Consider the following 15,871-nt stretch of genomic DNA (forward strand, 5'->3'; position numbering starts at 1 on the left):
ATGTAAATGTTTTTAGTCGTAGCATAAAGGAGGTGAGACTTTTTGGAGGGATATGGCCAGGGAAATTTGAAGTGAAATTTGCAGGATAAAATCCCAAAAAGTGGTCGTGCTAGCTGGAGGAGCAGTCTATATGAAGGAGTCCTGAGATGTGAGTGTCCTCTCATTATGCCATGATTCTCCCTTAAAAAGTGTTCAAGTTATCCAGAAGGAGTTGTGTTTTCAAAATAATAGTAATTTCCTTTGTATCAAACTAAAAGAATGTTTAAGATCCTTGCAGACTATATTTAAATGATATAGAAAGTTTTTACTTTGACATTATGTTATACATCTTCTAGATTTTTTTAAAATTTATTTGACAGACAGAGATCACAAGTAGGCAGAGAGGCAGGCAGAGAGAGAGAGAGAGGAGGAAGCAGGCTCCCTGCTGAGCAGAGAGCCTGATGCGGGGCTCGATCCCAGGACCCTGGGATCATGACCTGAGCTGAAGGCAGAGGCTTTAACCCACTGAGCCACCCAGGTGCCCCCGTTATACATCTTCTAAAAAGACAGTCTTTGAGTCAGACTGCCTGGGCTTCAATACCAGTGTTGGCCCTTGGATAACTGTATGACCTTGATCAAGTTAATCTCTCTGGACTTGCCAGTCAAGTGAAGGATGATAGTACCTCCTTCATAGAGTTTCTGTGAGTTTTAAATGTGTTAACACACATGAACTCGGAGTCATGCCTTATATATAATATGTGTTCATCATTATTAGAACAATTAGGTGCACCAGGGCTGTGGGTCAGTACTTATGGCAACCTGCAATGAGCTTTGAATCTGAATTAAGGAAGGGTACTGATTTGAAGATTTTCTAAGCACCAAGAGGTCCATGCTCACAGGCATGGTGATGCCTGTAAGTAAAATCATTTGAAAAAGCAGGTCAGCAAAATTGTAGCACAGTTTTTCGTGTTCTGTATTTGAACAGATGTTGGGTATTATTGGTCAAACCAAACAAGTCAGTTTCCATAAATTTTGGACATTCATAATAATGAGATAGAATTATGACAACAACCCAGGGATTTGGGATTACTCAAATCCTATCCAGATGAGCTTTCTCACCCTACAAGTTTTATGTGGCAATCTTTACATGAAAGCAAAGCTTTGTTACTAGATTGGGCATCTGTAGGGCCAAATACCCACCATTTGGCCTTGAGGCACACAGTTCAAATCTCACAGATCTCCAGTAAGTAGCAGCAGTAGCCTTGGGAGTCATGCCCTGGAGGTATGAATAAGCCTTTTCTGATAACATTCTTTTTCTCTCTCTGCAAGAGGGAATGTAGTATCTCTGGAAAGAAGCAAAGGCTGGCTCTTAAGCTCTTTGCATTAGGGAGAAATAACAAAAGCAAGGTAATATTGACCCCTCCAAGAAGTGAAGCTCAGTTCTCTGGTCCTTTCCCCTCCCAATCTTTACCAGGCCCCCTCCCTCCCTCTCTCCCGAAGGTAGACTGCTGCAATGTGTTAGTCAGGTTCTGGGACTTTGGGGCCATAGTTCTGGGGGTGGAACTTTTAAAGTAGTTAAAAAGTGACTACTCTGGAAGAGTGAGGTGGGTGAGTTCTCTTTAATTAGGTCTCTTGTCCAGCATGGATTTGTTTGGAACACCTTTAGGGGCTGTCCTACCTGAGAAAGACTGTGAGCGGGGAATCCCAGAATATCTCACGTTGGTAAGCCACTTCTGCTTGTTGCTAGTGGCCCTGGTCTTTCCTGTGGTCTGAATAGCTCAAGTCAAGATTTGGCTTGGGGAAAGAACAGGAAGAATTTATGATGTTGCTTGCCTTGATTCTAGGGCATCTGGTACCCGAGTATATGTAATAGAATTCTCCATAGCACCATCCCAGCTCCTTTGTTTTCCACTGGAGTCTGGGGACTCTGTGTATATCTTCATGAGGGGACCCCTCTCGGACCCCTCCTGGTCAAATCTATCATAACCACACAGCAGTCCCAATAGACACTGTGGGCCATAGTGTTGCAGGAATTTTTTTTCTCCGTCTGTGCCCATGGTTCTTGGTCATGCCACCTCAAAGAATGAAGAGGTAGACCAGACAGAGTGGTGGGCAGCAAAACAAGCTTTATTGAGTGATAGCAAAGTGATAGTACAGAGCTCCCAAGGTGGGAGGAAACCCAAAGGGGTTGCCACTGGAGTTTCTAAGTCTAGGGGTTTTTATGGACTTGCTGACGGGCTGTGTCAATCTGACGAGCCCTCCCAGTGCCTGTCATCCAGTCAGGGTTTTGTCACCTGGGAAGGGAGGGAGGATTCCTTCCACGGCAGGGTAAAATCCTTTTAAGGGTGGTTTCCTCTTTCTGGGGGTGAAGAGGGGGTGTCTGTCCCTGCCTTCCAACTATCCTTCATCAATAGCACAGTGGCCCTCAAGGAGAATTCAGGCTTGTTACTGGAATACAATCAAAAATAGCCAAGTTATGTACAGATAGTGATATGAAAACTCCTGAAATGTCAAGAATTGCTTATAATTCTGAGTCCATTTTCTGAGAGAAAATACTTTTATAAATGGCAGTTAAATTCCAGACTAGTACACACAGTCTTTGATATAACCCTTAAAATAGCTGTGTTAGTACAATAATGGTAGTACCACTTTGATTATACCAAATCCCATGTTGTAACTCTTTTTCTGATGAAAGAATTGATGTTGAATTCTACTTTAAAATGCCTAAAACTTATTTCCCACAAGGCTATAGGATGTTTGGGGTGGGGGGCAGTCAGAAGATATGCTAGTTGAGTCTCAAGGAAGTGATTTGTAGTTATATGACTGGAAGACCCCACTTCCCTCCCCATCGCCCTTCCTTAAGTGTAAGGGGCACCCATGACTCACCCTTTCCCAATACACACACACACACACTTCCAATATATTAGAGCCCTTTGGAAATAGGAGTCCTGCAATTAGTGAATTCCGTGCTCCCAGTTTACAAATGGTGGGGAAATGGGCAATTCCTATTCTCTCTGCAGTAGATTTGTTTCTGGCCTCTCAGGTTAAATTTGTAAGTTCATATTCTCCCTGTAAATGTTTACACATGTACAGTGGTTTGGTTCTTTTATGTTATGTACTTAATATGTTAAACAGGTGACTATAGGCTGACACCATATCCCAAATGTTGCATAATATTATAGCCCTAAGCAATCATTTACCTTGGATTAGGTTGCATTTGATCCTATAATTGCTGAAAATATATAATTTCTAAATGTATTCCTTCAGCAAAAGAAAACTGAAGACTTTTGGTTCTTTTCATACAGGTTGGCACATGTGTCTGTGTCTCTAACAACCAGGTTGTTCCTTGTAAGGAGACAGAGAGAAGAGACCCTTGTGGTAGATGGTAGATGTGTTTTGTTTCATTCATGAATCACTGAGCAAGGTCAAAAGGAGTTCCAAGTTAATCTCTCATGTTTTTTCCCTCTCACCCCACCCCCACCCCTTCTCCCTCTCTTTCTGTCTCTTGCTGTTAGAGTAATCAATGAGAAGACACTGGTACTTTCAACCATTCTTTAGTGTTTAATGGTCTCAGGCTTTCCAACATAAATGTCCGAAAAATCAAACCTTTAGTCCTTAGCACAGAGCCGGCCACTCTCTGGCATCCGGTAAAGGTATACTGCGGATTTGATGAGGAAACGCCATTGACTCTAAGTATGAGATACCTAAAAATACTCTAATAGCTAAGTCCATTTAATGACTTACTACTTGTGGCAGGCAAAACAGCTTCACGCCTACCGACCTTGATCCGGGTTGCAAAACGTCCTCTTCCAAATTTCTTGGCAAGATGTGAAGAGTGAGAAAACCAAAAGGTTTTAGAAGATAAAGTCATGGAAAATGGATTTGCTCGAGAGTACAAATCACCTTTAGGAATATGTCATCTGTGTTCCATGTGTGTCAACATCAGCCACATCAGAGATCCTTCTGTAGCTTTTCTTTTATTTTTCAACTTAACGTGTTTTGGAGACGACATGGACTTGTCTGGCTGTCCCAAAACAATACTCCGCGGAAAAATCAGGGTTCCAAATATTTTAAACAGAGCTGGGTCAAGAGTACGTTATGGCAAGAGTTGGGAACAACCACAGGATAAGAGCAAAACCGCTGTCAGGGATATGCTGCTCACCACTGCACTGTTTGAATTACAGGGAGGGCCGCAAACCCCCTTGGAGACTCCAACTTGCAGTGGGCAGCCATGGCATTGCCAGCATTCTTCTCTCTTGTAATTGGGTTTGCTTTTGGAGCCTTATACTGGAAGGTAAGGGTTGCTAATCCTTTTTTTTTCTCCTTGATCAAAACTTCATGAACTTTAGATATTTATTTGTGCATACTTGATTTACATAAACGATTACCAAACTGCCCTTTTCTGAGAAAAGGTCCTACCTTAACTTAGTCTCAATAGACTCTAAATCTAAAGGTTTTTCCCCTTATTCCTTATCATGCTTAGGAGACAACCCTCCCGCTAAAAAGGCACACTTAAGAAATGGGAACTGATTTTCATAGCCCACAGCAAATATAAAAAGGAAGAAATAGGTTGCAAATCCTATGACTTGCTTAAAGTCAAATAGAAGAGCCATTTGTATTGTCTGCTATTTTGGATTTCTGTTCTTCTCTTCTCACAGAAACCTATGCAAAATTTTGAAATGCGCTAAATCATTGTGATTCAACTTTTTGAACTGTCTTTTGAATTTGATACTACTTTTTCACCTCCAGCCCCCTGAAAAAGTTGATAATATGGTGCATTTTTCATATTTTTTTAATTGCAAAAGTATTTTATATGCTGCATGCTGCTGGAAAAAAACCCCTGATATTGGAGTTATTGACATAAAATATAAAAGTCGAGACCATTAGCCTCTTGAATATTATACCACTCATTGATATTTTTATAATACATATCCTGTTCTTTTCCCAGAAGAAACAACCAAATCTCACAAGGACAGTTGAAAATATACAGATTAATGAAGAGGATAATGAAATAAGGTACTTTATTTGCTAAATATGTGCAGAAGTAAGCTTGACAGTTGCCATTTCACCAACCATGCACATGCTTATATGTCTTTAAGAAGTTATTTGCTCTCCATGGCAACTCCCAATGCATATCGGTGATCTTTATCCACATTTCCTACCTCTCACACTTGCTTCGGTGCCACATCTCCACTTACCTGTAGAAGACCTTCACATCTTCGTGACCTATCTTCAGGCATCAGTAGTGGTCCTCTCGGCTCCATTTCTCTAAGCAGCAGAATCTTGCTTAGACACCCCATCATGGGGCTCTGGAGACTCATCTGCACATTCTCCTGTATTTCCATGTCACCCATAGGACTTACTGATTCCTCCTCCCTGTGTCTTAGCTCTTTGGCAATAGTCATCATCTGCATCCATATCTTTATGATGTCTTGGCTGAGCTGCCACAGAACCTTGCTTTTCCTTCCCCTTTCTAAACTGTACCCTTGTTTCATTCTCCCGTAAACCCCGGTTCATGAGGTTACCTCCTAGTCAGGATACTTGCAGTGACTTTCTCTTGGATACTTGATATATATGGCTTCCCTCTAGCTTTTGGAGCCCTTAACTATTCTCAGTCTGTTTAGTATTTTCTCCAAAGCCAAACACAAAAATTGTTTTGAAAACTTTCCATTTACTGTAGCTGATGATCACTTTTACCTTACCCCATATTGCCTGAATACTAATATTTTGATTTACCTCCAGTTATAGTTTAGTTTGGCATGTTACTTTCTCTTCAATCATGCCTTTGTATATACATATACATGTATTAAGTACAGATAGGCATTTTTAGTATGTGTATATGCATAGGCAGAGAATTTTTACATTACTTCGGAAGACTATATTGAGGCAGATAAAGTCTTCCTTCTTCTCTTTAGTATTGTTTATGAAGGTAAACTTCCCACTCAATTTTGTCACCTTTTGTTACTGTATTTACAGAAAAACTGCCTTTTACAAAGCCAAGATCACGGTATACTTCAGAATCTCTGTCCAAAAGCAAATAAGTGTTTTTCTCATTGTTTTTCAGTATGTTGCAAGAAAAAGAGAGAGAGTTTCAAGAGGTGTAATCGTGGCTTCTATCAACACTGTTACTTTCGTATTTTGGTAAGTTTTTCGAATTCAAGATGAAAGATTTTAAAAAATGATACAGCATCTTAGATGCTTAAACTCAAAATATAGTAAATTGACTATTAAACTGATGTCAGTATGTTAACGGAAGCTGTTACAGTGAATTACATATGCACAATTCAGTTACTTTTGTTTGATATTTTGAAAGACAAGCAGAGATTAGTGGTCCTGATAAGTGGATTTGTCTTGTGTGGGAGGTATACAAAAAATTAACAGTGGAGTGTTTGCTATTTTGAGGCCAGAAAAAAAAAAATTAGGCAAGGGGAAAAAACAAATCAGGACTAACGTAATATTAAGAGAGGAAGAGTAAATAAAACCCATTTCAGTTAGGTGTGGCTACTATAACATAATAGAAAAAGTATCTCGGTTAGAAGTTGAAACAAGTGAATGCCAAAAATGTTTCCTTGCTATTTAAAGGAAAAAGAGAAAGGACCAAAATATCTTAGGAATCAGGAGAAGAAAGTTGTCAAGGTAAAGTGCCGCCTGCCACATGACTGGCAATAATTGTGCTTCATCCCAGTCCAGAGCCCAGGATGCAGTAAACATAAACCAGAAACAGATACCCGTCGAGATCGTGAAGGTCTGTGGAGGGCTTGTGGGAGAAAAGAGCAAGAAACCATTGCCAGGAGGCACGGATTCTCCTGTTTGCTCTCCTGTCTACTTTCTCAGGGGCCCAGCTGCAGGCACCGGATTAGCGGGGTCGGGGAGGGGCTGGGGCAGGCACCCCGAATGGCACTAACTTGACCCAGCCTCAGTTCCTGCTCTGCTCATTTCTACCTCTGCTGCCAACTGGCTGTTCATTTTGCTGTGGCTCTGGGATCCCGGGCATTTATCAGAGCGGAACATGAATGTCCTCTCATCTTCCTCAATCTTTAGTTCTTTCCCTGCATTCCCTCATTATCAGAAGATCATTTACTCTCCGGGGTCCTTAGATAGATGGTCTATTGGTGAGCTTTGCCTCTGCTTTATAGGTCACCGTCCTTCCAAATTCATTTTTGTCCCAGATTCAGAGATTTATCTCCAGATTGAAACTTCCCAGGGAAGCTGGGTCACAGAGCTTTTTAACTCCTCCAGGGGCTCACTTTGGTAGCTGGAGAACATTTTTCAGCAGCCGCAAATAACATGATATAATAATTATGTCACATATTTCTCTAACCCTTTAACCCTGCTATTACACGGACTTCTAAATTAGGCCTTTAATTGAGCCCTTGATCCTATCCAATGTATAAACAGCACCTTTCCTTCGCCCCTGCTCACCATCTGACCTTCTCTCCAAGCTCATGTTTTCTGTCAAACAGTGTTAACAAATAGACATTTTCTGTTGATACTTTTTATTTTCTGGAGCAATAGTCTGCAAGCTGAAATTGTAGGTTTCTAGGAAAAAGAATTTCTCTGCCCTTCAACCCCAAGATGAGCCTTGCAGGTGGTTCTCTGCCGTTTCACTTCCCTAAAGCGAGACATCCACAAACCACACATTACATGGTTAATTGAGTCTTAAAGTCTCAAGTAACGTCCTCTGTTTGGTTTTGGACTGCATTGACCACTGGGATCCTGTTTTGGCACACAGGTCTTTAATCATGTGGTTTTTAATTGCGGCATTTGTCCTGTGACATTTGGAAAATGGATTATGATATGGGAAAACCCAGGGCACCTGTTGAGGAGGGAAAACAATTGCATGTTAAAGCAGCCATAGTCAAGCAACTGGGGCATAGTTAGGGAGAGGAGCAGAGCTTGGCTGGTTCTTGCCGTGTCTCCTTCACAAATGACTCACTTGTAACCTCTGTGTCGTAGACCCTCACTCAATGCTTGTTGAAGGAGTGTGACAGGGTGAATAAACCCTGAATGAACGTTTAACCACTAGTAAGGAAGGCAGTCCTTCTGAAGTACGTTTTTTTATTAGTTTGCAAGACGGATAAGTGCTAGAGACCAGCTGTGACACATTATGCCCATAGTTCACAGTGCTGTAGTGTGTACTTAAATAGGTGGAAAGAGGGTAGAGCTCACAGTAAGCATTCTTACCTCAATAAAATAAAATTTTAAAAATCTTTAGGAAAGCAAAGTTGGGTTTCTTTTTATCGCGTATGTGTGTGCACCTGCGCAAGTAATTTGCTGAATTGGGTCAATAGGAAGATAAAATGTCCCAAGCAAGGGGAAAGAGAGTTGTGGGAAATAACTGTTTTTCTTAAAATGTGAAATACTGTTCATGTTTACAATGAATCAAGCTGGGTTTAAAACGAAGCTCTGGATTGTTTAGAAATTAATCCTCACACATTACGAGTGGTGAAATTGGAGGTGGCATTCTCCTTCATCAAGTATTACTCGTCATGTCCACTGAGCTCTCTCAAGACTGAGCTCAGGTACCACCGCCTCCAAAAAGCTGACTTCCCAAATATACGGCCAGCTCATTATATTTCATGTGACAGTTCATACATCATGGAATGCCCATGTAATACACACTAATAGGACTTCACAATTACTTTTATAGACGTTTTGTGTCCTCTGCTAAACCATAAGCTCTTACAGGGCATGATTTGTTTCTGAATTTCATTTTGGAATCCCACCAAACCATATAGCTTATACTTTGTGCATGCAAATGATGAATAAATATTTGTTGGGAAGGAAAATGGAGAAGATGGGAATCTCAGAATTGCATTAATGTGAGAATAAAATTTATGAAAATAAAAACAAAAATAGACACAGGAAGGATAGGAAAAAGACAAAAGATCCAGCTCATCATCCTGAATCTACAGACCCTAAATTCAAAATGTATAGGTATCATGTGTAGTCATTTACATGAGTAAATGACATTTACATGAGTAAAGCCTTTTGCTTGTCCCTGTATCAGCAGAGGTTTTTAAAACCTGCCAAGGATCTCGAAGTATAATTTGGGAAGAGGGGTGTGATAAAGGAAGAGGTTGGTGAGGGCAGAATATAAGGTGGTAGGAGAGGAAATATACCAAGAAATAAAACAGTAGTAAAAAGTACCAAGATTGAAATGTCATTTGCAGTTGTTGCTATGCATTTTTAAAAGTAGATATAATTTGGATTATAGCCATTTTTTTTAGTTTACAAGGAAGGGGAAAGTTCAGGGAATGACTCAGATTTATGGCAGGGATTTCTCCCTGAAGTGTAAGTTTCACCAACTAAAACAAATTAAGATAAATATTGTAGTACTAGAATAGAAAATGGAATAGTTAGTTCTTTAAATGAAATAACCCATAATTGGAAGATGAAGAGAAGGAGGGTTTGGTATTTTAAAAACGAGGAAAGAAGGTGGAAAGATTATAAGGTAATGAGCTAGAAACAAAAGAAATTGGCTCTAAATGAAAATAGACTAGAGTGGTGTCTATTTGACACCAAACATGAAAATATCTACACAAAAAGTTAAAAATAGACTTAATCGACGAGCTGATTTCAAGTATTCATAAGTGGCATACCACAAGAATTTTTCATTTATTAGAAGTATATAGCCATTTGAGAAAGAAATAAAAGAGTATTTATAGGAAAATTTTGCTCTTCATTCTTCCCACAAATGTGATTCCAACACACTCTAGTAAGTAGGTACATGGTTGGATGCAAAGCTTAATATAACCAAGTTATGTCCTCAGATTGCTTATAGCCTACAAAAGGAAATAAGGAATATGCATAATAGCCTACTTTTAAAAGGAAACTAGAGGTTTATGAACTTAAAAAAGCAATAAAAGGAGCTTACAAGGCAAATGCAATAAGAGATCAAAGGCACGACTACTGCTTACATTGTGGGGGTTGTGTCCTTGACATAGGTGTGGAATGGATGGACCTCCTAGAACTATACCAGGTACACCCATATACAGTTGCCTTATCTGAAGGGAGAGAAACTATTAGCAGCAGGAGAAAGCCTTCATCACAAGCTAGATGTTGGAGGTGGCAGATATACTGGGCCAGATGTTGGATGATGGGTAGAATTTTACTAGCAATAGGAAAGGAGTCGTCTGGATACTGCGGATGGCATAAACTGAGTCAGGGAGGCCAGAAGTGCAGAGAGTGTGTTCAGGAGTCCATTTGTACAGTTAGTTAGACTCCCAGTGGAAAGTCATACATGAGGGGTTAAAAAGCTGAGAAACAAGGGTATGGGCATCGGTTTGAAAAATTCCAAGTACAGGACATATATTTTATTGAGTAATGTAAGGAGATGTTGGAGGGTTGGAAAAGATGTGAGTGATACAGTCAGAGCCAAGGTTTAGGAAAGTAATGAGAAGTTGATGTAGCCAGACAGATGGATGGAAGCAGTGAGCTGGAGTCAGGGAGTTCCTTTGGTTTGGGGTTTGGGAGTCAGCTACAAAGAATTTTAATTGAGACAATGGGAGAAGGACTGCTTTGTCACGGAGAAGGCCCAGTTTGGTTGACTGTAAATAGTGTGACTTTGTAGACACTAGGACAGCAGTGTTTAATGATACTCCCCAGCATGGTAAGTGTTGAAAATAATTATTACAATTAGGCTGGTGGAGAGATTCACCAAAGAAACACAACCTGGACATTTCCTGCAGACCTGAGCTAAGACGGGAGATAATAGATCCTAGAGTTGAAATATGGATGACCTTGAGTCAGGTTTAGTCATTTGGCACACAGGGCTTGGCAAGATCTGTGACTCTTTACCAGATGTTACCCAAGAATTTCCGGAGCTTTGGAGGATTTGTTTTTGAACCCCTTCTGTAGACACATTGTAATATAGAGGATAAGAAGGGATTAGACTTGAGTTTAGGACTTGGCTCTGCAACTAGATAAACTGTATATTCCTGGATGAGTCCATTGTCTTAAGCCCTGGTTTTTCAGAGATAGTTAAAGGGATAATATGACTCACCCTGCTTATTTCATGAGGTTGTTGCTAGGACCTAGGGTATCCTTATAAAAACTGTAGCTTTTGTTCTATGGGAGAACAGTTGTCAAACCTTCAAGTTTATTTTCTTTGCTAAGAGACCTGGGGACAAAATTAGAAATAGATTTCCATTTTTGCTTCTCTACTTAAGTTTAGAATTTTAAGCTCTTCCTAGCTTTTTAAAAAAATATATCCTTTTGCTTTTGTGTGTGTGTGTGATTCCCTTTTACTTTTTTAATCAAGCTTTAAAATATCTGCTATGTATTCTGGATTTCTGAAGTTTTCTTAATGTTTCTTAATTTTTCTTTCAGGATTTAGTTCTCTTTTCCCAGGTGCAGGTTCTCTAGTCTCTGGAGTTCTCTGTTTGGTAAATTGTCATGTAATATGGCTTTTAGTATATTCATTTAGAGAGACTGGACAAAAATACTGCACTTCTTATCACTTGTAGTGTGGAACTTTACACAATTTACATATAACCTCTGCACTGATCTCAAATATTTAAATACTGAGATTCTGAGATTGATAAGGACAAAGAGAAAGAGTATTGAGTAGGGAAGAAAAAGCAACATACATATTCATTTAGGGGTTGCGACTGAAAAAAAAAACCAGTTAAGGAAGTATAGATACTTGACTTGAAAGTTGAAAATCCTAAAGCCGAGTCCAAAACTCAGTGGATTAACACCAGTTCTGAAGAAATGAAACAATGTCTAGGTTTCATGTTTCAATAAGTACAATAAGGTCTGTTTGGCCAAATGAACCTCCCCAGAGGCTTTGTCAGGATCTGGTGCCAGGATTTCTGTCTTTCTTTTCTTGGCTGACAGTATTGAAAGTGAACTTGTGGCTGCTGTTCCTCAGTTGATAGAAGTGATGGCTTGAACCTTGCTGGGCAGTTAACACACCAGCATTGCTCAGTGACCACAAGGCTGCTGTTTGTTGGTGGTGATCAGCTTCTCCACTGGTTATCTCCTCCATGCTACTCCATTTCTCTCTAGACACTGCCTGGGTCTTTCAAAGCCTTTCCCCTTACCTAACACCTTCTCATGGCCTGGTTAGAGAAATTCAAGGCTAGAAGATAACCCTCTTACCACAAATGGAAACCGTCTGTGGTATGCAAACTGGTAAACAGGTGTGAAAGCCACCCGGTATACATTCAACCATCCTTATGTTCAAAGAATATTTACTGAGTATCTCCTTTGTGTCAGGCACTGTTCTAGGTGTTGGAGCACAGTAGTTAAAAAGACGGACAAATGGAGTGCCTAGGTGGCTCATCAGTTAAGCGTCTGCCTTTGGCTTAGTTTATGATCCTAGGGTCCTGGGATCAAGCCCCACATAGAGCTTCCTGCTCAGCCAGGAGTCTGTTTCTCCCTCTGCGCCTCCCCCTGCTCACTTTTTTTTTTTTTTAAAGATCTTATTTATTTGACAGAGAGAGATCAGAAATAGGCAGAGCAGCAGGCAGAGAGAGAAGGGGAAGCAGGCTCCCCACTGAGCAGAGAGCCCGATGTGGGGCTCGATCCCAGGACCCTGAGATCATGACCCGAGCCGAAGGCAGAGGTTTAACCCACTGAGCCACCCAGGTGCCGCAACCCCCCCGCCGCTCACTCTTGCTCGCTCTCTCTCTCAAGAAATAAATAAAATCTTAAAAAAAAAAAAAAAAAAAAAAAAGGTGGCCAAAACTCTGTGTCCTCATGGAGCATACATTCTAATGGGTGGAGATACTCAAACAGTAAGATCATTTCAGATAATGGTAAATGTTAACAGGAAGATCAGAGAGAGTGACTAGTCATTGCATTTGGGGAAAGATTTGTCAAGTGCTTTTAGGCTGTGTAAGTGAAGCGGTTATTTTAACTCTATTACTCAATCCTGGAGTCCTATGAATTCAGCTATTGAGAATGAAAAGGCGGCGAAAGCAGATACACCATAACCTCTCTCTCTTTTCTTTCCTCTCTAGGCGGGTAACAGTTCATGTTTGCTTCATAAATGAAGCAGCTTTAAACAAATTCATATTCTGTCTGGAGTGACAGACTGCATTTTTATCTGTTCTTGCTACCCATGACTCTGTATGGATGATTCACAAATTGGAACAAAGTGTTTTACTGTGAAACTGGCGCTGAATTAATCATCTATAAAGAAGAACTTGCATGGAGCAGGACTCTATTTTAAGGACCTGGGGGACTTGTCGTCTCATTTAGAACTTGCAACTGATGTTGGGAGAGAAAGCACGGGTCCCAGACTGCATGCACCATTTTGCATGCCTCCAGAAGTGTCTAATTGCTGAAAAGCCACATAGCTTGATTTTCAGTTACAACCTGCAGCTCATAGTTATCTTGGCCTCTGCAAGTAGATTTCATCCTGAATAGTGGGGGGTAATAATTTTTCTCAAAGGGATCCAGAAAAAAACTTAAAAACAAATGTCAATAACATCAACCACTCTACATAGAGAAAACAGTGGGGATAAAATAATTGGAGTAGGCAACATGTAAGCCTTGTAGATGCTAATGAATGGTCTGGGTCTGATCTCGGTCTCTTCTCGACATAAACCTGTATCCCACTAGACAAATGGACATGGTTAGCTGGATCTAACCATGCCTCTGAGCCAGTATTGAATTAGAACATTGATGTCATCAACAAAATGAAACACAACCTACAGAATGGCAGAAAATGATTGCATATCATGTATCTGATAAGGGGCTACTATCTAAAATCTACGAAGAACTCCTACAACTCAATAGAAAAAATATATATAATTTAAAAATGGGCAAAAGATCTGAATAGACAGTTTTCCAAAGAGGAGCTACAGATGCCCAACAGATAAATGAAAAGTTGCTGAACATTAGTCACCAGAACAATGTAAATCAAAACCACAATGAGAGATCCCCTCATGCCTGTTAGAATGGCTATTATCTAAAAAGATGATAGTAAGTATTGGTAAGGATGTGGAGAAAAAGGGAACCCTTGTGCCCTGTTGGTGGAAATGCATATTGGTGCCGTCGCTATGGAAAATTTTGAGTTTGCTCAAAAAATGTAAAATAGAACTGCCATATTATCCAGGAATTCCACTTCTGGGAATTTATCCAAGGAAAATGAAAACACTAATTCTAAAAGATGTATAAACCCCTATGTTCTTTGCATTATTTACAGTGGCCAAGATATAGAAACAATTATATAAGTGTCCATCAGTGGGTGAATGGATAAAGATGTGTGTATGTGTACATGTACCTATGTGTGTGTGCATACCCACACACACACATACACAATGGATTACCATTCAGCTCTAAAAATGAAATCTTGTCATTTGTGATAATATGGATAGACATTGAGGGCATTAGGCTAAGTGAAACAAGTCAGAACAACAAATACCATATGATCTCTTATATGTGGAGTCTAAAAAAATAAAAGAAAGACAATTAAAAATACCAAGTTCATAGATACAAAGAAAAGATTGGTGGTTGCAAGGGATGGGGTGGGGGAATAAATGAATGAACTAGGTTTTTTGTTTGTTAGTTTAAGTTGAATAAAAATATAAAAATAATAAGCCCCCCCCCAATATTGATGCCTTTACAGAGAGGAGAATTTCCAAAAGACTTAGGGCCCAAAGCTAAGAACACTGAATATCAGGACAGTCACTGAAGAACACATTCAACACCCTTTTCCCCTGCCACTATCAGAGTGTATAAATTGTGCTTGCAAAATATATTATGAAATGTTTATATTCTAAAAATGCTACAGAGTTATGTAAATGGACTACAGAGAAATTGCTGAATATATGAAGGTGCAATTTTCAATTTACATCATGAGAGAAAATAAATTATATTTAGTATCAAAGAAAACCACACCCACATTATAATATGGGTATTGAAAACTAGGTTACTTGGCTTTTATAAGGCAGCAAAGAATCAGGAAATTTTAGTTATTTCTCGTATAATCACAATTATCAGCTTAAAGGATCCATTTATTTAAAATCAGTCACTGTATATTCATTAATGTTTATGAAATAAAACTAGCGAGCTTTACGTAGTTACACATGTCAGTTTGCTATTTAAAACACATAACAGCGTTTGTCCTATTAAGAGTGAATTTGGTAAGAATTCCGAAGATGGACATCATGCTTTTAAACTAAAGTCGTTAAGACATTTTGTGAATTTCCATTACCAATTTTTTATAGGCAAATAAGCATCTGACTGAAATGAATTCTTATGGTTTATTTTGATGAAGATACTTTTACTATATCATGAACAGATATATAAAGGAATCCAAAGCTCTCTATTGTAACTTAATTCTTGTTATAATATTGTTGTCATGTTCTACCCCCTCAGATGACCATTTGCAGTGTAGTGATTTAAAAAAAAAAAAAAAGTCATGAAAAACTGTGAGCTTTCCTTTGATTTCAAAAGTCCAAGAATTTCTAGCATAGTTGGATTTTAGATTATGTTCAAAGCAGATCCCAAATCAACTCCAGTAAAGTGGCCTTTGCTCTTTTTTTGTACCAAAGAGCCCAGATGCTTTCTATGATCCCTTCCTTCTCTAAAGTGGTGGGGTTCCTTAAAGGTAGTCATTTCTCTAAGATACAACCCAGGTGCTTTGGGAAACTGCATTGACTTATTCAGGCCCTTAAATATCCCCCGATACAATCGATTAGTAATAAACCCAGAGATCAGTTTATTTGCTGAAAGGACCTGTCTCAGTGTGTGACACTGGTTATTTTGAGGAAAATAGATATAAATATGGATGAATTATATGTGTAGGTCAGGTGTAGATTGAGAAAATTGATACTTCTCAGTTTAATAGTTTGATTGATTTCACCAATGGTTTCAAATCTCTTAGGCATGAGAAAATGCTGTTTAGTGGGCTTGAGAGCACAAGAAAAACACTTTT

At 39.4% G+C, this 15,871-nt stretch overlaps 1 protein-coding gene across 2 annotated transcripts in view; it reads left to right on the forward strand.

The window, feature by feature from the left end:
• The window catches only part of KITLG (KIT ligand), an 85,182-nt gene extending 69,845 nt beyond the window's left edge, over positions 1-15,337 (forward strand). For both annotated transcript variants that reach the window (XM_080810332.1, XM_080810333.1), the window contains 4 exons: positions 4,164-4,273; positions 4,928-4,995; positions 6,044-6,120; positions 12,948-15,337. In XM_080810332.1, the coding sequence (XP_080666458.1) occupies positions 4,164-4,273; positions 4,928-4,995; positions 6,044-6,083 (218 nt within the window). In that variant the 3' untranslated portion in view covers positions 6,084-6,120; positions 12,948-15,337. The remainder of the gene's footprint in view (positions 1-4,163; positions 4,274-4,927; positions 4,996-6,043; positions 6,121-12,947) is intronic.
• Positions 15,338-15,871: the final 534 nt, after the last annotated feature.

The sequence above is a fragment of the Martes martes genome (genome assembly GCF_963455335.1).
Source record: "Martes martes genome assembly, chromosome: 8".
In the NCBI taxonomy this organism is placed as follows: Eukaryota; Metazoa; Chordata; class Mammalia; order Carnivora; family Mustelidae; genus Martes; species Martes martes.